We start from the raw sequence: 23,367 nt of genomic DNA, 5'->3' as shown, positions 1-23,367 counted from the left end.
TTTATAACTGTTCTGACATAGTTTACATCTGTTCTGACATAGTTTACATCTGTTCTGACAAAGTATATAACTGTTCTGACAAAGTATATAACTGTTCTGACATAGTTTATAACTGTTCTGACATAGTTTACATCTGTTCTGACATAGTTTACATCTGTTCTGACAAAGTATATAACTGTTCTGACATAGTTTATAACTGTTCTGACATAGTTTACATCTGTTCTGACATAGTTTATAACTGTTCTGACATAGTTTACATCTGTTCTGACATAGTTTACATCTGTTCTGACATAGTTTACATCTGTTCTGACATAGTTTATAACTGTTCTGACATAGTTTACAGCTGTTCTGACATAGTTTACATCTGTTCTGACATAGTTTATAACTGTTCTGACATAGTTTACATCTGTTCTGACATAGTTTACATCTGTTCTGACATAGTTTACGTCTGTTCTGACATAGTTTACATCTGTTCTGACATAGTTTATAACTGTTCTGACATAGTTTACATCTGTTCTGACATAGTTTACAACTGTTCTGACATAGTTTACATCTGTTCTGACATAGTTTACATCTGTTCTGACATAGTTTACATCTGTTCTGACATAGTTTACATCTGTTCTGACATAGTTTACATCTGTTCTGACATAGTTTACATCTGTTCCGACATAGTTTACATCTGTTCTGACATAGTTTACATCTGTTCTGACATAGCTTACATCTGTTCTGACATAGTTTACATCTGTTCTGACATAGTTTACATCTGTTATGACATAGTTTACATCTGTTCTGACATAGCTTACATCTGTTCTGACATAGTTTACATCTGTTCTGACATAGTTTACATCTGTTCTGACATAGTTTACATCTGTTATGACATAGTTTACATCTGTTCTGACATAGTTTACATCTGTTCTGACATAGTTTACATCTGTTCTGAGATAGATTATGTTCCTTTTCATTACATAAACATGGGATTAAAATGAACTTATGTAACCTCAAAAACTCTAATCTCTTTGTTGTTATTGTGTGTACCTTTCCTTACATATGTAACCGATACTTATAAAACCACTTGATCTATATATACACAGTACAGTTGTATAAAGACGCGTCGGTATAAAGTGCATGATGAAATATATAGTTGGCAATGTTTAGACTGTTGTCCATTCATGTGGAAAATATATACAAACGATAGAGTCACACAATATAAATAGTATGGTAACTTCCCCTAATAGATTCAAGTGGCTTAATACAATTAATAAAGTGTAGTTTCTTTGGTCTATTTGGGGTTTTAATTTCCGCATAGAATTTGATACTCCTCTCTTAAGCAAAAACTAGGCTTGTAATGTTGATTGAAGGAAGAGTATATTTACACTGTACAATCAACGGCCCACTTCGATAACCATTATTTGATTAGCATGCTGAATATGTAAATAACAAAGTCCCATTTCATGTAATGACGATTGCCGATTGCATTCAATGCTTTAATAACAGTATGACGTCATTCACTTATTCAGCTACTTAAGTGTTGTTGAAGGACAAATTTTCTCCGGTATATTCAAGTACGTATTGTAATATTGTACATTGTTTCAAATGATTGTTTTCAGCTTACACTAGTAAATAACAACTTTTAAAACAAATGTAGTAAAAGATGGTAAAGTTTATACCATAGGTAGATCATCAATTTAAAACTGCATTATACATGATAAAGACGAGGAGAAACAATTGTATCTGAATTTCAAATATATCATTATTGATTGACTTTTGTTTGTTTATGGGTGAAGGTTGTATTCCCAGATTTATTTATTTATTTATTTGTTTATTTATTTATTTAATTAAAATGCAAATGAAAAAAAATGATATCCATGTTTATTGAAGACAAGCTTACCAATTGAAAGAGCAGTAGTAAAAATGTACAAATGTATACAAAATCAAAAACGAGAAATAAAATGGTTATCATTGAATGATGTAGAAAACAAGCAAAATGAAAGAGACCTCACAAGATAGACAACCATGAAACCTGTTTTCAAATTTAACATATAAACAACGCTTCACTATATTTCATACACAAGAAATAATATAAAAAACATAAAAACCTGAACCCATTAAAGATACTTATAATCACTACATAGGTTATATATACTTATAAAACACTACATAGGGTATATATACTTATAAAACACTACATAGGGTATATATACTTATAAAACACTACATAGGGTATATATACTTATAAAACACTACATAGGATATATATACTTATAAAACACTACATAGGGTATATATACTTATAAAACACTACATAGGGTATCTATACTTATAAAACACTACATAGGGTATATATACTTATAAAACACTACATAGGGTATATATACTTATAAAACACTAAATAAGGTATATACATTTATAGAACACTACATAAGGTATATACAGAGATACTGACACCTAATACACGGTAATCATATATATAGACTCGTCAGTACGGATTGTATGATGAAATATATAATTGGCAATGCTTTAGCTATTACCCATTCATGTACAAACAACGTAGTCACTAAAAATAGCACATGTGATCTTTTTTCGTTACGTTGGGGAGTTAAAGACAATTATGTTAAGAAGAACACTTCCGCATAGTTTTGTACCGTGTTATTGTGCTAGGACATTAAAATGCAGAAACCAGAAAGTGATTTTAGATCATCCAACTCGTAAAAGACGTATTAGGGGATTTAGATCAATGCAAACAGCTTCCAGTAAATGTATATGTTCTCACCCATCCATGCTAGCATTCAGATCTCGGAAGAATTCAGAACTGACATATATTAAGAGAACGAAAATCCACAAATGCCTGTAACAAAAACAACACTGCTCATTGAAAAATCCGTATGAAAAAAACTACATAATACAACTCCTTCGTGCCAAGTGGATCCAACACACTGATGAATGGGATCTTAAGCTACCAAAAAATTCACCGAACATTATACAAAAACACAAGTGAACAGCGTCTTTTGATACAAATTTGGAATTAGATACAGTAAAGCCAAACTATAAACTGAACTGCACCACACAGTTTTGACTATGTAGGACTCCTCACTGATGCTAAGAGCCTAAATTTTGTTGCCTACGAGGCGAGGAAAAAAGATAATTTAAAGTGGGTGGGGGTAATGTGTCACTACTTGACGGAATTAAACTAGTTATGAAAAGAAACAAATCGGAAATGGCAATCTTTACAATATCAGGATTTTTTGTTCATTTTTTCTTTTTCCTTTCTTTCTTTCAAAAAAATATTACCAATGCATATACCAGTAATGTAAAACAGTACTTAAGTGATAGTAATTAGTTCCAATTATTACGATTTGCCTATTTACATCAGATAAATAAGATCAGACCAACACCATTCCTTCGACAGTAAATGACACAATCCGTGGATTTCCACAACCCACGTCCTGTCATTATCAATTTATTTTGACCTACATACGCGACGTCGCGTGAAGCGTCATAATACCATATGTGTTCTATATAGGGTAGGCTTATTGACATTGTTTCCAATACCTGAATCATGTCTGGCGGTTCCGTGCAGTACACTAGTATTGAACACAGTACGGGTCATCAAGGCACAACCTGAGTCACTAGCTAAAGTACCAGGGTCTACTGTTCAAAGCATTGCCATCTTAACACTGACTTGCTTGTTTTTAGCATTTGAGGAATTTTTGCGAGTGATAGGTTACTGTCCCTGCGAATGTTTCTTTTATACCGTAAATCTCGAAAAAAATAAACTGTTAATTATCTTCAATAATAAACCAATGTAGGTTTATGAAGTTTAAGAAACTACAGACTTATCTTTTAGGTCACCATAAAATAACTATGAAGTGAATGAATGTTTTTGCCGCAACTGAACTGTCATTATTGTTTAAGTAACTATGATTTGACTTAAAACTTAAATATCTATTCAAAACTTCATTTAAAAAACATGTCAAAACGTAAAACGTCCCGAGGAAAATGTGCCGAAATAGTTTACAAAAGATAAATGAAAACCCCTTTTAATACAGGTTCAAAATTAGATACAATAAGATTTTACAAAGACACACAAATGAATAACACCTTTCCATACAAATTCAGAATTTAAAGCCTAGGAAATAAAATGAAGTTAACTGCATAATGTACAATCAGGTGGCGTACTCGCCTTTCACCTAACCATCCGGAGTTCGATTCCCGGAACCGATGTGAAAAGGTATTGGGTTACCAACTCGACCACATAGGTTTTTCCCGGTTCTCCGTTTCCTCCCACAGTAGAACTCCTCGAACGCTTACATCAGGGCACAAAAGAGAGTTTGAGAGCAAATGTTGTAAAATAAATAAAGCTTATATGATATATTATAGATTTTAAATCTGAAATCATATAAACAATATGTATTGGCCAAGAACCCAGTTTCGGGAATTTCTTTTGCCGACAGAATCTTTAAATCAACATGTTAAACAGAAGATGATAATACACTTTATTATCGATTAGTTTTGCCTTTTAATGTATAAATTTAGTACTCTCCGAAATGAAATGTCACTTTAAGATGTCATCATCATTTCTTGATACTCATGATAAGAACACAACTTTGGTCAAATGAACGACGTGTAACTCGTATCTAATGCTCAAGAAGTTTCAAATATTATTTACGAGTCCAAGAATTCGTCCGTATCAAGGTGATAACCAATATTTACATGGACAGTCACGTGCGCCAGATAAGAGACCCGTGTTTGGGTACGGAGTTCAATCATGTACTGAACAATCGGGTAAGTTGATGTAGTAGGTTGTGTTTATTTACATTTTCATCGAGAAAAAATGAAAATCCACCTAGCCGTTTTGATGTTCGTTATCGGCGTATCTAGTTCCGATACCAATGTCGTTATTCAAACTCGGCTCGGTAAACTAAAAGGCGTGAAAACGGATACTAATCTCAAGTTCCTCGGCATTCCTTACGCAGAGTCACCTACAGGCAAATTAAGGTAAGTCTGGAGCATGTTAATCCTGTTATTTGGAATATCGAAAAACAGTGTGTACATATCTTCTTATCAAGAATAATCGTAAAAGAAAATCCCTCGGTTTTTTTATGTCATTGAGTCACAATACAATTGATATATGCATTTAAATATCAATAAACCGCGACTTAAATTTTTGTTGTTGTTAATGTTTAATTTACAAAAGCCGCATTTTTTTCTAATTTTTATATATAGCTATTTTTAATGTGACTCATGACTCCTAACGTTCTTTCTGGAGATATTACCATTGCCTTTGCTGTGCCATTGCGTCCTTCTGCGGCAAAAGGATCTTACGTTTGGCAAAGAACCTCATTTGCAATATGACTGAATTCCGTGATACAGATTCATGTGTCTTTTTATTATTTGTATTACACGTTCTAAACATATGTAATTATGTAAAGTAATTCCTACAGTTAAAAAAATCTAGAAGTTTGATACAGTAAGTTAAAACGTCATCCATTGGTCTAAAATATAGATGGGCGGATCCAGTAGCGCGGTCACCATGGTCACCAAGTGTGTATGACGCAACCAAGACAAAGCCCGGATGTCCACAGAAAGGATGTTTTGATATGAACCCAGCTTTCGTTTGTCCAACTGAAGTAAATTGTGTTTCCAATTTGTTTTAAACATATCCACATGAGGTAGATATTATGCCACATTGATTCAAGACAGGAAAAACTGAGGAATTTCAAATGAAGAAAATACCTTTGAGGAACCTTGTCAGATGAAAGCACATAGTATGAATGAGAATTAGAATTGATGGTCGGTAACGCATAAGGCTTTTATCAAGACGACCGTGGTTCGATTTACAGCCAAACGTGAACACTTTCATGTTAACCCCTCGGATAATATTAATCTACAATGTAGCAATCTAAAGTGACCATTACAGGTTGATCACACTTCAAACAGATAACCACGTGAAGTATAATTTATCTATCTTAAAATATGAACCCAATGAAAATCCTTTCGCATCGTCCCTCTTATCTTGTGCAGTAAATAATGAATAATTGTTACTCCTATTTTTCCAAATCAATAGTTGACTTATATATAGATATTTTTGTTTATATACCAAGGTATCTGAGGATTGTTTGTACTTAAACGTGTTTGCTCCAGTTACCGCAAACAGTTCCTCATCAAAATATCCTGTCCTCGTGTACCTCCACGGAGGCAATTTTGTCCATATGAGCTCCAACGCTGTGCTGTTTGACGGCTCCGTACTGGCTGCGAAAGGGGAGATAATCGTGGTTACACTAGACTACAGGCTAGGTATGGCAGATAATCATAAATATATTAATTGCATTTAATCGTAAATATATTAATTGCAGATAATCGGTATTTCACTAGAAGGCCATAGACTCGGTTAATAAAGATGACCGTCGAAAGACTATTGCACGTGCTAGGTAAGGGCAGACAATCTGTATTATACCAGTAGGCTACACGCTAGGTAAGGGCAAATAATCGGTATTATAAAAGTAGGCTACGCGCTAGGTAAGGGCAGACAATCTGTATTATACCAGTAGGTTACATGCTAGGTAAGGGCAGATATTCGGTATTATAAAAGTAGGCTACAGGCTCAGTAAGGGCAGATAATCGGTATTATAAAAGTAGGCTACAGGCTAGTTAAGCTAGTGTTTTATATTACATGGTAGATATATAGGACTGTTCAGGCCCTATTTTATCGCATGCAAGGCAATAGCAGTCATTTACCTTAACGAAACTTCCAATTGGCCCACTAGTTTTTGATAGCTATTATAACCTCGTAATTGAAAGTGGGCAGAGAAAAAGATCGATTTAATGGATGACAGTGACCTCTTAATATGTTTATAATTGTGTAATAACTTGCACTTGATAGCCAGTATTTAGGATACAGTGGCATGTTAAGAATTTGAACCCTGACGCAAGCGATGAATATCAGTTGTCACAGATGGAGATATACAGTATTAAGTATCATCTCTCTTGTCTCTGCGCTTTTCATTCAAAAATCACGTATCTCGCAGATGATGATGACAAAGAGCACTTTATCTGATACAGGTAGTCTAGGGTTCCTAGTAACCGCCACATCAAACATGGCACCGGGTGCCCGGGGCAACTATGGGATACTGGACCAGCGATTGGCGCTAAAGTGGGTCAAGGATAACATCCGAGACTTCGGCGGCGATCCAAATCAGGTACGATTTAATATCAAATAAGATCTATGATTAAAAATGTTTTGTTAATTCTGTCAAGTTAGTAAAAAATTTAAATCTTAAGCTATTTGAACATCGGTCAGATCGACTCACTGCGTTTCTATCTTTTGGAACTATGGCCACAGAGTTCCTCTGATCTGATTTGATAGTGTCCAGAAAACGCGCTACTGAAACCCGTTTTCTGTTTGAACCAGGTAACACTAAGTGGGCAGAGCGCAGGCGCACAATCAGCGGTTATACACATGATGACTCAGGACAGTTCCCAGTATTTCCGAAGCGTCATTCTAGAGAGCTCTCCATTTTCAATCCCATATAAAACACGAGTCGAAGCCTTGTACCTTGGCGACCTCTTGGCTGATGGACTTGGCTGTCCCCGAGGTGACGTGAACTGCATGGCCAACAAGTCTGCAGATGACATTGCAACAGTGCAACACAATATTCGCAAAGACCCAACATCTATAAAACTTCTAGACTTCTTTGAGCCTCTTGGACCATTCGTAGACGGAGTTGTCGTTCCTTATCAGCCGCTAGAGGCGATGAATCGCGGCATCATTGCAGATATACCCATACTAATAGGTACAACATCAGAGGAGACCCGAATATACGTCTATGAAGCGTGGACGAAAAACTTGACTGTCCCCATGTACTCTGCAGCACTTCTCGGAACTTTCGGACCTAACCATATCACTAAAGTTTTGGAGATGTATCCTCCTGTCCACATAAAAGACGAAAGAGAGGACCTGCAACACGCTAGTACAGATTTTATTTTCAGTTGCTCGAAACGAAATTTCTCAAGGGTTGCTCTGAACCAAAACAAAAATGTTGTTTTCAATTACGTTTTCGACCACGCGTTTTCCTTCGATGGTTGGGGCCCTAATTTCACGTGCTGCAAAGGTCATGTTTGCCATGGGTCAGAGATCCCGTATATGTTTCAGCCTGTTTTCAAAAATATGACATTGGATGCGGATGAAAAAGTAATGGCGGATTCTTTAGCTAAATACTGGTCTAATTTTGTGAAAACTGGAAATCCGAACAAAGGTGGAACTTCTCCCATCCTTCAATGGCCGGAGTACAACAATGTCACCAATTTTTCCGCCTTACAATTTTCTACACCCCGTAATTACATTGTTGTTAACGTAAAGCAAGAACTGTGTGATTTCTGGGACACAGTGGGATACAAGGCCTAAGGCATCAACCTCTACCAGAGTTGTTACTTATAGGCAAAATTACTTATAGGACACCGCAATGCAGTCTGGGAGAGACATTGATGATGAACATCATGGAAAAGAGGTAAAGAAATGTTTCATTGTACAAAAGGTCGTGGCATAAACAGTCATCATATTTCACCTATAGGCTGCTTAAATGATTGATAAGGAATCAATGGTTTAAGAAATAAAGACAGAAAAAACAGGTTGCGTAGTTTTTTGCTGAACATTTGCAGGAGAATTTGGGGTTCCGTAGGATACTGTTCATTGTACATATCGTAGCACAGCAAAATCCCTTCCCGGAAGTCTACGACTTTAATTTTACCAAATTGTACATTCTTGTAATTTCATTTATAATTTATCATTAACTTGTCATGGGCTAAAGACGATGAAAGAATCTGAATATTCCAAAATGATGCGTATGTATGTAAACTATTTATTTTACAACGATTGCGGAACAAGTTATGTCAACTTATACTAATCACTCTTGTTGGCCCAGATGTAATCGCGCGAGGGGTCTTATTTTGGGAGGAAACCGGAGTACCCGGGGAAAACCCACGTGGTCGAGCAGGTGACCCCTTACCTTTCCACGTCCGTTCCAGGAATCGAACCCCGGTCGAAAGGCAAGTTCGTTACCACTGCGCCACCCGGCCACCCGGTTCTACTGACAAACTAGCCTTAATGTACAGCCTACTTTATTAAATGTATTAAGCCAGAAGTAGAGTACATTTAAAAGTTACTGTAGACACTGTTTTCTGGCTTCAGACTAGATATAAAGATCATTGCTAATGAGCATATACATAAGTGTATATATATTTTTTTTGTTAATTCACGAATAATAAGTTGACGAGGGTAACATAACATTCATTTCTGGGCGAATTATTTCGTTTAATGACCAGTTTTTTTTTTCAATTTTGGAATTCAGTATACTACTACTACTATATACTACAGTATATTAATGGAAACACCTTGTAACTTCGCCAGGAGGTCTCTGCCTTCTTAACGACCGCTTACAAGTGAAAACCACTGACATTGTCTTCGAAAGATTAACAATCATAGAATCTCGCTTTTATTATCATCCGCAACAATTTTTTTCTAAAATCATAGATTAAGATATTGTCTAATACCGCATTCAATAGAATCACACCAAAAACGGCATCGTTCTGTTTACTTCAGTTTTGTTGAAAGGAAATTCAATATTCCGAATATTCCATACCTGGGAATCAGTGTAGCACTTTAAACTAGGACCTGTATCGGGTGAACCTGATGTAGATATTATCGTTATGAAACCATTGTGAAATTGTGAATCGGTCTCTGTTCTTATTCGCAGCCTAATGTTTTATTTGATTATCTATTTTCACCAAATATCCACGGTATAAAGATTTAAACAGGACAATAATTATTTGATGTTATAACGTTGTTGTAGGTTCAAATATTTTCAATAAACCACGTGTGCAAATTAATATTTAACGATGTTACTGTAAACGAGACTTTTCCCTAAAGCCGATCACGATTCGAAATATTCTATATTTATCAAGCGAATATGGAGATAGAAATATTTACTTCTATTTATATGTTTATATATTTCTATCTATATATCTAAATTTTTATTTAAATTCAATATAAAGTTTGTTTCCAAAATTTATTTTCATTGGAATTTTCAATTTGTATTTGAGATGATTTGAAAAAGCAAAGTCTGAAAATGAAGCTTTATAATTAGAGTAGGGAACATGTATCATTTTGTTGTTTATTTACTTATTTATTTATTTATTTACTTAAGTAACTATTTCCTAACTTTTCAATTTGTAATTGATTTCCTTTTTTAACGTGTTTACGTCCATTATTAAGGTCTATCGGTATTATTAGTTTTGATGTGTTTGGGTGTCCATGCAAGTCTGTTGTAAAGGTATATAAAAATTGCACTTACTGGAATATTTGATAATTAAAACATTCAATTCCATGTAACATATATTCTAAAAACTACATTTAGATCGAATTTGAAATATTCTCGGTCACCCAGTCGCTTTATCTCTATATAAAATTGATGGTTGTGCGAGAATTTCTACAGTTTCCGGTTTCAGTAGCACACGATTCTCGTTGGTAACATATATGGGAAGGGCGATAACTCTTAATGAACTATTTCTTGTGCTTGAAGAGCTACTGCCGGGCGCCGGACGACTGCGCTATTTATTAAGTAATAATTTGAGAACATTTCATGGTATTTTTAATTTCATTATCACAGTTTATTGCTTTCATTATTACAGATACCACACATCCATGCAAACACAAACATACAATATTAAATAAATTATACTCGCATACATTCATACAATGATAAGTAAAACTATTTTCCATGGTTTCTATTTTTCACCATTTTCGAGGTCAGCACCCACTCCCTATAGAATGAAATATTCCTAAAAATAGATTGTTGTTCGTTCGATAACTCTGTTGGAAATTATATCCTTCTTTTACTTCAAACTTGTGGATATCCCGCGAAACGTGAAGTACCGAAACCAATTAATAAAATTATTTCTCGTTCGTTTCATCGTCAGTGGTTTTGGCAATAAAGTTCCTTTTGTCCGATCCTGAGGTTTAAACTCCAAACATAGACCATGAATTACAAGCAGTAGCATTTTCGTCACATATTTGAAATTCTCTAATTACAGTGTCGCGAAAATTAATTTTATAATGAACGTTAGAATAGTTTAGGAAATAAATTTCACAGATAGCGTTAAGCAAAGATTAACATTATAGGATACATTTCATGCAGCTGAGTATGTGTTTGTTCTGGATTTTGCATCAGTCTCTTTCAAAACATCCCATAATATTCCTGAATTTCATGAGCCCGCCTTCAACGACAAGTTCTCCAACACTATAGGCCGTTAAAGCCCTAGCTCGACTAGATACGATTTCTTTGAACACAGCCTCTGTCAATGACACTTTGACGTCATAAATGCTAGAAGGACTATTGGTAATTATGGCAATTGAATTACGTATGGTAACTAGAACATGTTGTTTCGTGTCTGTGAATTCAAAATATAGCTTTTCAGACATGGAAGAACACTCTTCCGGTTTGAATCGGACAGGAAGTGCATTTAACATTTGAGTAACTGGAAAAGTTTTCATGGCGTTTACTCTGAGAATATCTCTCTGTTTTTTTAAATCAATTTCTGACGCTTCCTCAAACGCAGATGTCAGATAATAATTTCTACCATTTGCACTCGTCTGTTGCGCACCAAGTGACGACAGAGAATCTATTTTTATGTCGCGTGCTTCTGTATTGTCTTTATTTACATGAAGCACGTGCGAAGATAATTCAAGCGCCCACTGGTAGTCTTTTTCCTTATATGCGGCTTTTGCAGAGTCCAATAATTTGTTTGCGCCCACTAAACGAACCATTTTCTCGGCTTTGGTTTTTCGTGTGAATGGTGTAAGGTCAACTGCATCCCCACTAAACCAGCCGATGTACGATGTGAACACACCCTTTACCGACCAGGCTACGGTGCCGTAGAACTCCTGAAGGAAAGGATGAGCGGCCAGCCGCGGGGGCAATTTGACAAGTTCCACAATTTCCTCTTTTGTGAATCCCTGATTAATGTAGCGCACAGTCTGGTCATGCACATACTGAATTGCGTCCCGATAAGCGATTAGTGTCTCCCGGATGTAGCGCTTGCCCTGGAGGGGTCGAGTGTGGCTCGGAATCAAGTACTCCGGACCTAACTCTATCATAATATCCAAGGAGTTCACCCATTGCATGAGATCACGGGACATGGTTCCCCGAATGGCGTATAAGTTCGGAAATGCTCGGTACACATCGTCGGCACATAAAAAGATTTTCCTGTCAGCGATCCAGACTCCGATTTGATCATCTGTCTCTCCGGGGATATGGATGATCTGTACTGGGATACCTGGAAATGATGGATATAGACTAGCATTACAAACAGAGACACCAAAAACACACAATACATAGTGGGTAGGATTATATTTATAAATTTTAATAAATTTTAATAAATTTCATTCTGCCTTTCTCTCTCTCTCTCTCTCTCTCTCTTTTTTTTTTTTTTTTTTTGTAAATAGCATTCAAAATTTCATAGTTTCAAAAGTGGGTTACACAATTTTTTTTTATGGAATGTTTGACCGTTTCGTGACATCATTAATGTTTTATACGACACAAGCAGGAGCGGGCGGTCTAGGTAATGTAATTCATCTGTATAAGGCATAAGCAAATAAAGTACCAATTTCAAAATTACAACAGCAGAATTTATTTCAATAGGTTTGTTCAATTTGATAATAACCTTCCAACTGCTTTAGGTTTCAATACATTTTAAAATGCGAAAATACGGTTGTTAATTAGCATTCTAGTTGATTTTCTTTCACATTTCCTTTAGCTAATTCTGTACTCTTGTTTGCTGGCTTTTCTACCGCGGTCATAATGAACATATTTTATATGTGTTTCACGAACCTGCCATTGTGACGTCCGTGACAGCTTTGGAGACAAATTTGTTTGGATAGACAAGTCCAAAACTGTTGGTATCATACTTAAGTTTCAACCCAATCCCGGCATTCACAGATTCCGGAAGTAAAGCTCCGAATTGCCTCATGGATCTGGTATAAGTGGCGGCATTCACAGTCGAAAAGGCCCTCTTCATCTGGGGTATAACCTTCTTGTGGGCCCAGATATCTGGAGGATTGTTCACATCCTCAATAAATGACTAGAAATGATAAGTATTACTGTAGGTGTCTTTTTGTTTCGAAAATGATCTCTAACTTTAAATAAAACGCAATTCCTCACCATATCAAATGTACGAATCCGTAGAGGCGGATAAAACATGCTCAGGTGACAAAGAGGAAGAGTTCCAAACACTAAATCTGTATAAAAACCTGCCAAATGCATTATAGTTTTCACTTAAGGAAGTATGTGACGTTGAAGACATCACTGCGGAATGATTTTTTGTTCTAGTAACAATTATGCATATACATGTGATTCATGCAGTAATATTTTATTGGGGTGTTGTATGAATCAAAACATAACAATAGAACACCCCAAAATATACACAACAACGTTGCGGAAGAGTAAACATCGGCTAAATCGAATAATGACACGTTCTCAAAATGTCAACCGTGCCAACTACAGCGGAAATAATTACTTGATCTTTCATAGCTTACCGATGCTCCAATGGTGTGATCTGCGTGGCTATGTGTATATACTATGGCTTTAATTGGTTTGTCCGAGATGTTCCGAAAGGCTGCCATAATCTTGGCCCCTGACTGGGTACTTTCAGTGACATCCACAACGACTAAGCCATTTGGACCCTCCAGCAGAATGGAATTGGCTAATGCATAACCAATGGCAACATACACATCTTCGGTGACCTATACTAGAAAGATAGATATTTTACCATTATTACTTTGGGGTCACATAAGACATTAACTCTTGAATACCTACTGCAAAATTATTAATTCTCCTGGGGAACTTATTTTCGGTCATATCGTATGTACTAAATTCAATTTATTTGTCCACGAAATGATAAACAGATAAAAATTGACATGGATTTTAGTACTAGTCGATTTCGTGAGCAAGATTCATCAATGAAAACCACGAAATTTATAGTCCAACGAAAATGTATGATATTATTGTAAATGTATGGGATACTGTTTCAGGGTGGAAGCTGAATTGTTAACTGTAACATGTGCAATGACTTCGGAGACAAATTAAAATCATTGTTCATCGGGTGAATATAAATGACGGGTTTCAGTTCCATAAACATCAAAGAGCGGGTGGTATGGGAGAATTCTGGACAAAGCATTTCATTTTGAAAAAGTAAGAGAATGATTATACTTCCTAGTATACAAAAAAGTACTTTAAATGGGCAACATTACGATATTAATGCAAGGTTGAAGAAAAATCGAGGATTCTTTCTGGTCAGTATGTCCGACAATTTATACCTTAACATCTCATAACATTGATCAATGATGTAACTTTGAACTGTGTGTGTATTTCGACTCATTGATTGACATTGGCTATCATATTGACAGATTGTGAGCAAACACAGTTTCTTTATCTAACGGCGTGATATGAGCAGACGATATCACTCCAATACAAGAGCCGGTAAGGCTAATTTCATTGATTTTCATTTTGTTCGTATCATCACGCGAATGAAGTTAAAACGATGTAACGGTTTCCATGTATATATCCAAAAGGTTGTACCTTTTTCTTAAATGCAATCGTTCCAAATATAGTTTAAGTGTTACTTTGATTAGAAATTGCAGCTTGAGAAATGACGAGTGCTAAATGAAATCTCGCTAAACTATCGTGGTCCGGAAAAGGCTAAATGATGCAGTTTACTCTCTAATTTGGCTTCACTGTAGCTAATTCTTAATTTGTATTTAGTGAAGTTATTTACTTGAATGTCTTTTGTACAATCTTTGAGACTGCAGATGGTAGAAACTGCTGGTGGACGAAGTCCGCGTCGTTTGCCGTAACCTAAATACCACGTTTAATTCATACACATGGGCTTGGCCTTATACTGAATTCATCAGCTATGTAAACAAAAATGATAATAACAATTAAATTGATTTAATTTTGGTTTTAGTGAAGAATCGCTCCATCTACACTTGCATATTTTTTTCGATCTCTTTGAATTTTTTAGAGTCACTTCCAAGTTTTCAAATTCAGGCCCTTAACAATACTGACGAGTCCCTGAAGGACGAAATAGCTGTATGATGTAGGTTTATTCATCATATGAAACAATCTAATTCTACTTAATTCTATCCAACGATGCCATTCTTTTGTGTGAATTTTATATAGTCTTCATTTTTGTACTTCACAAAAGAAGATGGACACTTATATAAAGAGGATAGTTTCACGATATAAGCTTCCCGTAATAACACGACATCATCGCGTAATAACGCGGGGCGCGATAATTTCGCGTAATCATGCATTTTCCCTCAGTAATAGATTCCCGTGTGAATGCGTATGTTCTTAATTTATTTCGACCATTTAATCAGACTGCAGAAATTTTAGCTATTTTATGTTCGTTTTTCATTTGTTGGTAAAATTATCCAAGTTTCTTTGTGAAAGCAATGATCTAGTTCAGCTGATATATATGTCATCACACGAAATATGTTATTGGTTTTTAAACAATGGCGATATAACTCTGACAGTTGAAACAGACGCCAACCCTTTTGGTTGTACCGCACACATCTCACAGCGAATGTAAACGTCAAATTTACAAAGTGTTATGCATAAATTTGTCTTTCAAAAAACTGTGCTACCTTTCCTGATTTCAAACGAAATGAGATATATTTACGTGTCAATAATTGTTAAACTGTTTAAAACGTTAGATAATGGATTGAAATTTGATACACTAGTAAACTGGTAATGCATGTATTGGGGTAAAGGTTAAATTGTCAGAGGTCAACAATGAGTAGGCATCATTTGTATGTATTACATACATGTTTACATAAACTTAACCAAACACAGAAACTTGAGACTGTCATTATCGCTTTTGTGGGTATCATACTGGCCGATTAAAGAGGTATTCCATTCATCTACGACAGCGTTTACAAATAGTTTCCCGCTATGAACAATGAAAGTTTATTTTTGCCAGAAGTCAAGGATATCAAAAAAGTATTCCATATGCCAGTGGCAGATGATATCCAAGCATAAAAATGAAAAACGAATAGGAGACGGTTGGCTTCCTCTGTATTACTAGCTGTCGTGAGAGAAACACAACTTATTTACGATATCTACTGAAAAGGGAAGCATATTGTTCGAAACTTTGCCAACTTAACCAAGAATTAAAACAAAAATAAAATATTAAGTACTTGGGAGAGCAGAATTAAATGCAAAATATGTTTTCTTTACAAGGATTTACAGATCACAAGAAGACAATGAAAATTACAGAAGTAGTCAGTCAGTCTTCGGAAATTTTTTAAATAGATAAATGAATTAATCAACTGATTTAATGATTTAACTAATTAATTGATTAATTAATAAAAATGTGTTAATGACTAATTAAACTAACCAGTCTAATGACTAACGGCTGAGTTCTGATTATTTAATTTCTTTCAGTTGTATAAACATTATGTTTAACTTGCATGTTACTATATCAACGATCTTTTAGTCGACCCATACATTTCTTGAAATATTCAACAATTATTACAATTATCGCAGTATATTACTACTTGACCTTTATCACTTCCGGTTCACCGAACTCCTTGGTATGAGCGATCAAATCACGGTCAGGTTCGGCCAGTGCGAGAATCCGCTCTCTATATGAGTGACCAGTTCCGGCTAGGATACGGTTACCTAGATACAAGGCGACAATACCCAGCACTACCATAAACAATACCTGTTTCTCTTCCATGTTGGATCACCTGAAAATTGATAAACAAACATAAAATCACTTGACTTGAAATTCTTATTTATTTATTTATTTATTTGACAACGATAAATATTATTTTAAATCGCGAATTTAATGACGATATTTTCCCCGCGATAATAAGAAATAAAAAGTACCACAACATTTTGAATAAAATAATGAATTCCCCGTCTGCCTTAAATTCTCACGAGGCATATCAAAATCCATAGTGGTAATATAATTATCAATTACGTGTTAATACAAAAAGTTATTATCATCATCATTATCATTATTATTATTAAAATTTTTTTACGTTCGCTAACTTCTTAAGCATAAATCTTGTTCATCCTATCCTGTCTGTGTGCCCACAGTTTAGTAAAGGTATACTATGGACCGTGTACTGCGACCTATTAATGCGGTCAATTTTGTAAATAATCTTTTAAACTTTGTTCCATCCACGTGACTCGAATGTACACAATACATAAAGCCGTCGTCCTGCTCTAATAACGGCTAACGTCTATGGGTCACGGTTCAAAAAGAAGTATTGAGATTTTTGTAGGAAATTGGTCGTAAATTTCCGATATTTTTGAACACCGAATTGGCCGTTCATGAATCATCGTCAAACAACATGAACGAAATAGCGTTCCGCTAATATATTTATAAGAGTCATTGTTGATTGGTTCGATCGAATAATCGAAAAAAAAAACACCAGTATGTTAACAACAGTGATGTGAACTATCTGCTTTATCATTCTTTCATCATTCAATATAACCGAGGCGTGTCACCTCTGGAACGAGAGACCGCCACCTCTAACCTTAAACACCAAGGACTAACTCTCACCTCCACCACTACAGAACGCCACCTCTCACCTCCGTAAACAGGGACCCTCAATTCCCACTTCCATCATTAGAAACTGCCACCTCTCACCTCCACGAGGGACTCCATAACTAGAGAACCTTCACCTTTCACCTCCATCACCAGGAACCGTCACTTTTCATCTTATAACTAGGGACCGTCATCTCTCACCTCCATAACTAAAAAATCATCATCTCCTCTCACCTTCATCTTATGGAAATTACCTCAATAACCAAGGACCGTCATCCCTTACCTCAATCATTAGGGACCGTCACCTCTCACCTTCATCACAAATGACCGTCACCTCTAACCTTAAACATCACCTGGAATTGTCGCAAGTGACCTTCACCCCTACCTCCATCACTTGGAATTGTTTTTCAACATTAACCAAATTCCCCCTTACCTTAATTACCGTGGACCGTCACCCCTTACCTCATTCACAAGGGATCACCACCTCTCACCTCCATCACTTGGTAAGCGTATTTTTAAGTGCTCCCAATATTTGACATTCCAGCGTAGTAGTGTGTAATCTCATTTCGAGGTCGGTAGCCTTATCAATATACCTTGTTCTATTGTCGGTTACAGTTGTACTTCCCTCTGGTGTCAAGAAAGGGGACATCTAATTTGCATAACCTAGTTGATAAACCCATTTTAATTGTCTCTACCGGAGCGTGCACTACAGCGCTTCTATCCGCTTTACTGACTTTGTTTACTATTATTTGGAAATTTTAAATGGTTTAAAAATTGGTTTAGTCATGCTAGAAAATGTTTTGTTATCGTGTTTTTCACATGATCTTAATTTCATATTTAGGAAATGTGATATAAAGGGTGGTTTTTTTGCGGAAATATAAGCAGACACACCTGTGTTTGCAAAGAGAAAAAAAATGTTACTAAATTTTACGTAATAGATTATAGAAGTCAATTAATGGTTTTGAAGTACTACCTACCTGTGTTTAAACGGTGATATAATTCCGTATTGATAATTAAACTATTACAAAAACCTGAAGATACAAGAAAACACTGCTCGACGTCCACACAATAGAAAGTAGATATATGTGTATATATATCTTACCTCTAGTGATGATTTATCTATATGCGCTGGGTTACATATCGTCCGGACTTGGACACGGTGCAAATCTACCTAACACATATCAATGGCTTCCTGGCTTTATCAGGTCGTTTGGAAAAAGGTTTCGGACAAGGCCGTCGGAACCAGTCAATATTTGTATACGCAATCTCCAGTTTCCACTACGTACGCACGGGTCAAAAACTGGGCTACATATAAACGTATCTCTACGGGATAGTGCAGGGAATAAGAACGGTCTTTAATTTTACGTATATCTCTATGTATATGCTAGCAAACGCGATGACGATAATAGTCAGTTTTACGGGCAGACGCATGTGTAATCTAGCGTGCTTGTCAAGTCAAGAGTGATTTATGGGCATAAATAAGAGCTACGTCATCAAATTGCGATATTAAATTAGTGGCAGAGAGCACCGCGGTACATCTTTCATATTATAGTCCTAGTACGGAGAAAAGGGGTGGAGGCGGGTAACAGAGTCAATGTTACTGGAGTAGACGGTGTTACTGGGTCAGACCAGTGACGGTTACACAGACCAGGGACGGCCACACAGATCAGTCCGTGTTACTGGGTCAGACCAGTGATGGTCACACAGACCAGGGACGGCCACACAGATCAGTCCCTGTTACTAGGTCAGACCAGTGACGGTCACACAGATCAGTCTGTGTTACTGGGTCAGACCAGTGATGGTCACACAGACTAGGGACGGCCACACAGATCAGTCCGTGTTACTGGATCAGATCAGTGATGGTCACACAGACCAGTGACGTTCACACAGATCAGTCCGTGTTACTAGGTCAGACCAGTGACGGTCACACAGATCAGTCCGTGTTACTGGGTCAGACCAGTGATGGTCACACAAACTAGGGACGGCCACACAGATCAGTCCGTGTTACTGGATCAGATCAGTGATGGTCACACAGACTAGGGACGGCCACACAGTTGTAGTACATTTCCTGCTGTTTCCATAATCTATCCAGACGGATTTGAATACGTTTTCGTTTGTTCCAAACTTTCCATACTCTATGGGAGAAAAAAAAATGTCAAAGACTAGTTTTGGCTCTTTGCGGATAGATTTTGTTCGAGTTTGTCCTTGAACTACTTCTTTTTGTAACACCATTCCATGGTGTAAGAATGCTGTTGTATACTTTTCGTATGTAACACTCATTATCTTGTATGCCTCAATCATGTCTCCTTTTAAGCTGCGAAATGCGAGTGTTGGCAATCCTAGATCCTTAAGTCTATCTTCATCAGTTAAGTTTTTTAGTCCTGGAAGCTGTTTTGTCGCCCTCCTCTGCACTCCCTCAATTTTTTCAACGTCTTTGATTCTGAAAACGGGACTAGCTAAGTCCAAGTTACTGGGTCAGACAAGTGTTGGTCACACAGATCAGTTTGTGTTACTGGGTCAGACCAGTGATGGTCACACAGACTAGGGACGGCCACACAGATCAGTCCGTGTTACTGGGTCAGACCAGTGACGGTCACACAGATCAGTCTGTGTTACTGGGTCAGACCAGTGACGGTCACACAGATCAGTCTGTGTTACTGGATCAGACCAGTGACGGTCACACAGATCAGTCTGTGTTACTGGATCAGACCAGTGACGGTCACACAGATCAGTCTGTGTTACTGGATCAGACCAGTGACGGTCACACAGATCAGTCTGTGTTACTGGATCAGACCAGTGACGGTCACACAGATCAGTCTGTGTTACTGGATCAGACCAGTGACGGCCACACAGATCAGTCCGTGTTACTGGGTCAGACCAGTGACGGTCACACAGATCAGTCTGTGTTACTGGGTCAGACCAGTGACGGTCACACAGATCAGTCTGTGTTACTGGATCTGACCAGTGACGGCCACACAGATCAGACTGTGTTACTGGGCCAGAGCAGGGACGGCCACACAGATCAGTCCGTGTTACTAGGTCAGACCAGTGACGGCCACACAGATCAGTCTGTGTTACTAGGCCAGAGCAGGGACGGCCACACAGATCAGTCCGTGTTACTAGGTCAGACCAGTGATGGTCACACAGACCAGTGATGGTCACACATATCAGTCTGTGTTACTGGGTCAGACCAGTGACGGTCACACAGATCAGTCCGTGCTACTAGGTCAGACCAGTGACGGTCACACAGATCAGTCTGTGTTACTGGGTCAGACCAGTGACGGTCACACAGATCAGACTGTGTTACTAGGTCAGACCAGTGATGGTCACACAGATCAGTCCGCGTTACTGGGTCAGACCAGTGATGGTCACACAGACTAGGGACGGCCACACATATCAGTCCGTGTTACTGGGTCAGACCAGTGACGGTCACACAGATCAGTCTGTGTTACTGGGTCAGACCAGTGACGGTCACACAGATCAGTCTGTGTTACTGGATCAGACCAGTGACGGTCACACAGATCAGTCTGTGTTACTGGGCCAGAGCAGGGACGGCCACACAGATCAGTCTGTGTTACTGGGTCAGACCAGTGACGGTCACACAGATCAGTCCGTGCTACTAGGTCAGACCAGTGACGGTCACACAGATCAGTCTGTGTTACTGGGTCAGACCAGTGACGGTCACACAGATCAGACTGTGTTACTAGGTCAGACCAGTGATGGTCACACAGATCAGTCCGCGTTACTGGATCAGACAAGTGATGGTCACACAGATCAGTTTGTGTTACTGGGTCAGACCAGTGATGGTCACACAGACTAGGGACGGCCACACAGATCAGTCCGTGTTACTGGATCAGACCAGTGAAGGTCACACAGATCAGTTTGTGTTACTGGGTCAGACCAGTGATGGTCACACAGACTAGGGACGGCCACACAGATCAGTCCGTGTTACTGGGTAAGACCAGTGACGGTCACACAGATCAGTCTGTGTTACTGGGTCAGACCAGTGACGGTCACACAGATCAGTCTGTGTTACTGGGTCAGACCAGTGACGGTCACACAGATCAGTCTGTGTTACTGGATCAGACCAGTGACGGTCACACAGATCAGTCTGTGTTACTGGGCCAGAGCAGGGACGGCCACACAGATCAGACTGTGTTACTAGGTCAGACCAGTGATGGTCACACATATCAGTCTGTGTTACTGGGTCAGATCAGTGACGGTCACACAGATCAGTCCGTGCTACTAGGTCAGACCAGTGACGGTCACACAGATCAGTCTGTGTTACTGGGTCAGATCAGTGACGGTCACACAGATCAGACTGTGTTACTAGGTCAGACCAGTGATGGTCACACATATCAGTCCGCGTTACTGGATCAGACCAGTGGCGATCACACAGAACAGTCCGTGTTACTGGGTCATACCAGGAACGGTCACAAAAATTCTAGTCCGCGTCACTTGGCCTGTCCAAGGATGGCCATACAAATCATAATCCATGTTACAAGGTCAGACCAGGGACGAACACACAGATCATAGTCGGTAAATAATACTAGAAATGAACGGAGACCGACACATAGATTTTTATAGTCTACTGTTAACGTGAAAACTATTTCTATTCTACATATGAAAAGAATATATACGGCTTGAGGGCTAATATCATACAGAGAAGTTTTTGTTTAATTTTCTTTGGTAAAAAACACTAGTACGGGTGGGGTTCGAACCCACGCGGAGATAACTCCATTGGAACTTAAGTCCAACGCCTTAACCACTCGGCCACCGTACTGCCATACACACATTTGTAAATTAACTTCTCAGCACAAGGTATGATAACAGATATGAGCATTTGGTACATTCAGAAAGCGATATATTTACATATGGGCGATCTATACAAACTTTTTAATCGATATTAAAAATTTCACTCTTTCTAAAAATGCTATAATCAATATAGAGAAATGTTTCCGTATATTAATTAATTGATCAATTTATTAAATTAATTCAAATGTTATGCATGAAACACAATTTGAATGATGCATTTTGAAAATGAAATTTTTTTTTTTATTTCCCCATTGTGTAAAACTTTGGAATCCGACACTGTTTTTCATTCACATAATGTTAATAGATTTTCTAAATATTTTTTTGTTGAACTGGTATTGTTACTTGTTATTAATGTACATACTATATACATACTAATGTGTCTTGATCAAATATGTTAAAACTTAGGAATAATTTTGGATTTACCGCATAAAAAAGGAAAGAGAGAAAATGAAGTAACGTAAGTATTATTTGTTCAATATGTTCTTACTAGTGGTAAAAAAAATCACAAACAACAAACAGACAATCAAGCAAACAGACAATCTACACGAGAAAATAAAAACTATGGCTTATATAGTGTACAGCATCGATACCCAACTTTACGTGTCTACCCGCAACGCTGCCATTTTATAACAAAAAAGGAGGTTTATGATACGTTACTGTCAATGTCCTATATACAAAATAGTTTTACATTTGAATGTTTAATTAATTTTCCGTTGATTTTCAATATTTTAGTCTTGATAAAGTCTCATTGATTTTATTAGAAATATGATTTTGAACACGTATTACTGAGTGAACTATGCACCAAGGGAAATAACTCCTGTAAAAATCGATGTTTTAACCTTGCATATGAAATGTGGAACTCTCGTTTACTGATTGTTGTATCAGAGATGTACATTGTATGGTGCATCTCAGAGCGACGGCGGAAAAAAGTATTTTTTCTTAAAA

At 37.3% G+C, this 23,367-nt stretch overlaps 5 protein-coding genes and 1 non-coding gene across 6 annotated transcripts; 4 read left to right on the top strand and 2 right to left on the bottom strand.

The window, feature by feature from the left end:
- Positions 1 to 4,831: 4,831 nt before the first annotated feature.
- Positions 4,832 to 8,401, top strand: LOC132552923 (crystal protein-like). The gene is made up of 5 exons (XM_060217127.1): positions 4,832 to 4,995; positions 5,504 to 5,627; positions 6,102 to 6,294; positions 7,060 to 7,196; positions 7,409 to 8,401. Exons 1-5 carry the CDS (start codon positions 4,832 to 4,834, stop codon positions 8,399 to 8,401), a joined length of 1,611 nt encoding a protein of 536 aa, XP_060073110.1.
- A 2,320-nt stretch (positions 8,402 to 10,721) lies between these two features.
- Positions 10,722 to 16,788, bottom strand: LOC132553509 (linear primary-alkylsulfatase-like). The gene is made up of 4 exons (XM_060217761.1): positions 16,612 to 16,788; positions 13,586 to 13,792; positions 12,882 to 13,131; positions 10,722 to 12,327 (listed from the first exon to the last, which is right to left on the bottom strand). Exons 1-4 carry the CDS (start codon positions 16,786 to 16,788, stop codon positions 11,219 to 11,221), a joined length of 1,743 nt encoding a protein of 580 aa, XP_060073744.1. The 3' UTR covers positions 10,722 to 11,218.
- A 3,347-nt stretch (positions 16,789 to 20,135) lies between these two features.
- On the top strand, positions 20,136 to 20,762 carry LOC132553307 (uncharacterized). The gene has a single exon (XM_060217541.1). It carries the CDS (start codon positions 20,136 to 20,138, stop codon positions 20,760 to 20,762), a length of 627 nt encoding a protein of 208 aa, XP_060073524.1.
- A 167-nt stretch (positions 20,763 to 20,929) lies between these two features.
- On the top strand, positions 20,930 to 21,427 carry LOC132553295 (uncharacterized). The gene has a single exon (XM_060217530.1). The coding sequence runs from the start codon at positions 20,930 to 20,932 to the stop codon at positions 21,425 to 21,427; it is 498 nt and encodes a 165-aa protein (XP_060073513.1).
- Positions 21,428 to 21,513: 86 nt separating this feature from the next.
- LOC132553285 (uncharacterized) lies at positions 21,514 to 22,143 on the top strand. The gene has a single exon (XM_060217519.1). The coding sequence runs from the start codon at positions 21,514 to 21,516 to the stop codon at positions 22,141 to 22,143; it is 630 nt and encodes a 209-aa protein (XP_060073502.1).
- A 164-nt stretch (positions 22,144 to 22,307) lies between these two features.
- On the bottom strand, positions 22,308 to 22,390 carry Trnal-uaa (transfer RNA leucine (anticodon UAA)). The gene has a single exon. It is a non-coding gene; the product is annotated as a tRNA-Leu (tRNA).
- Positions 22,391 to 23,367: the final 977 nt, after the last annotated feature.

This window comes from Ylistrum balloti, unplaced genomic scaffold, assembly GCF_031769215.1.
Source record: "Ylistrum balloti isolate Yb309-2 unplaced genomic scaffold, AGI_CSIRO_Ybal_v1 Utg369636, whole genome shotgun sequence".
Lineage (NCBI taxonomy): Eukaryota > Metazoa > Mollusca > Bivalvia > Pectinida > Pectinidae > Ylistrum > Ylistrum balloti.
This window is presented reverse-complemented; position numbering and strand designations above follow the sequence as displayed.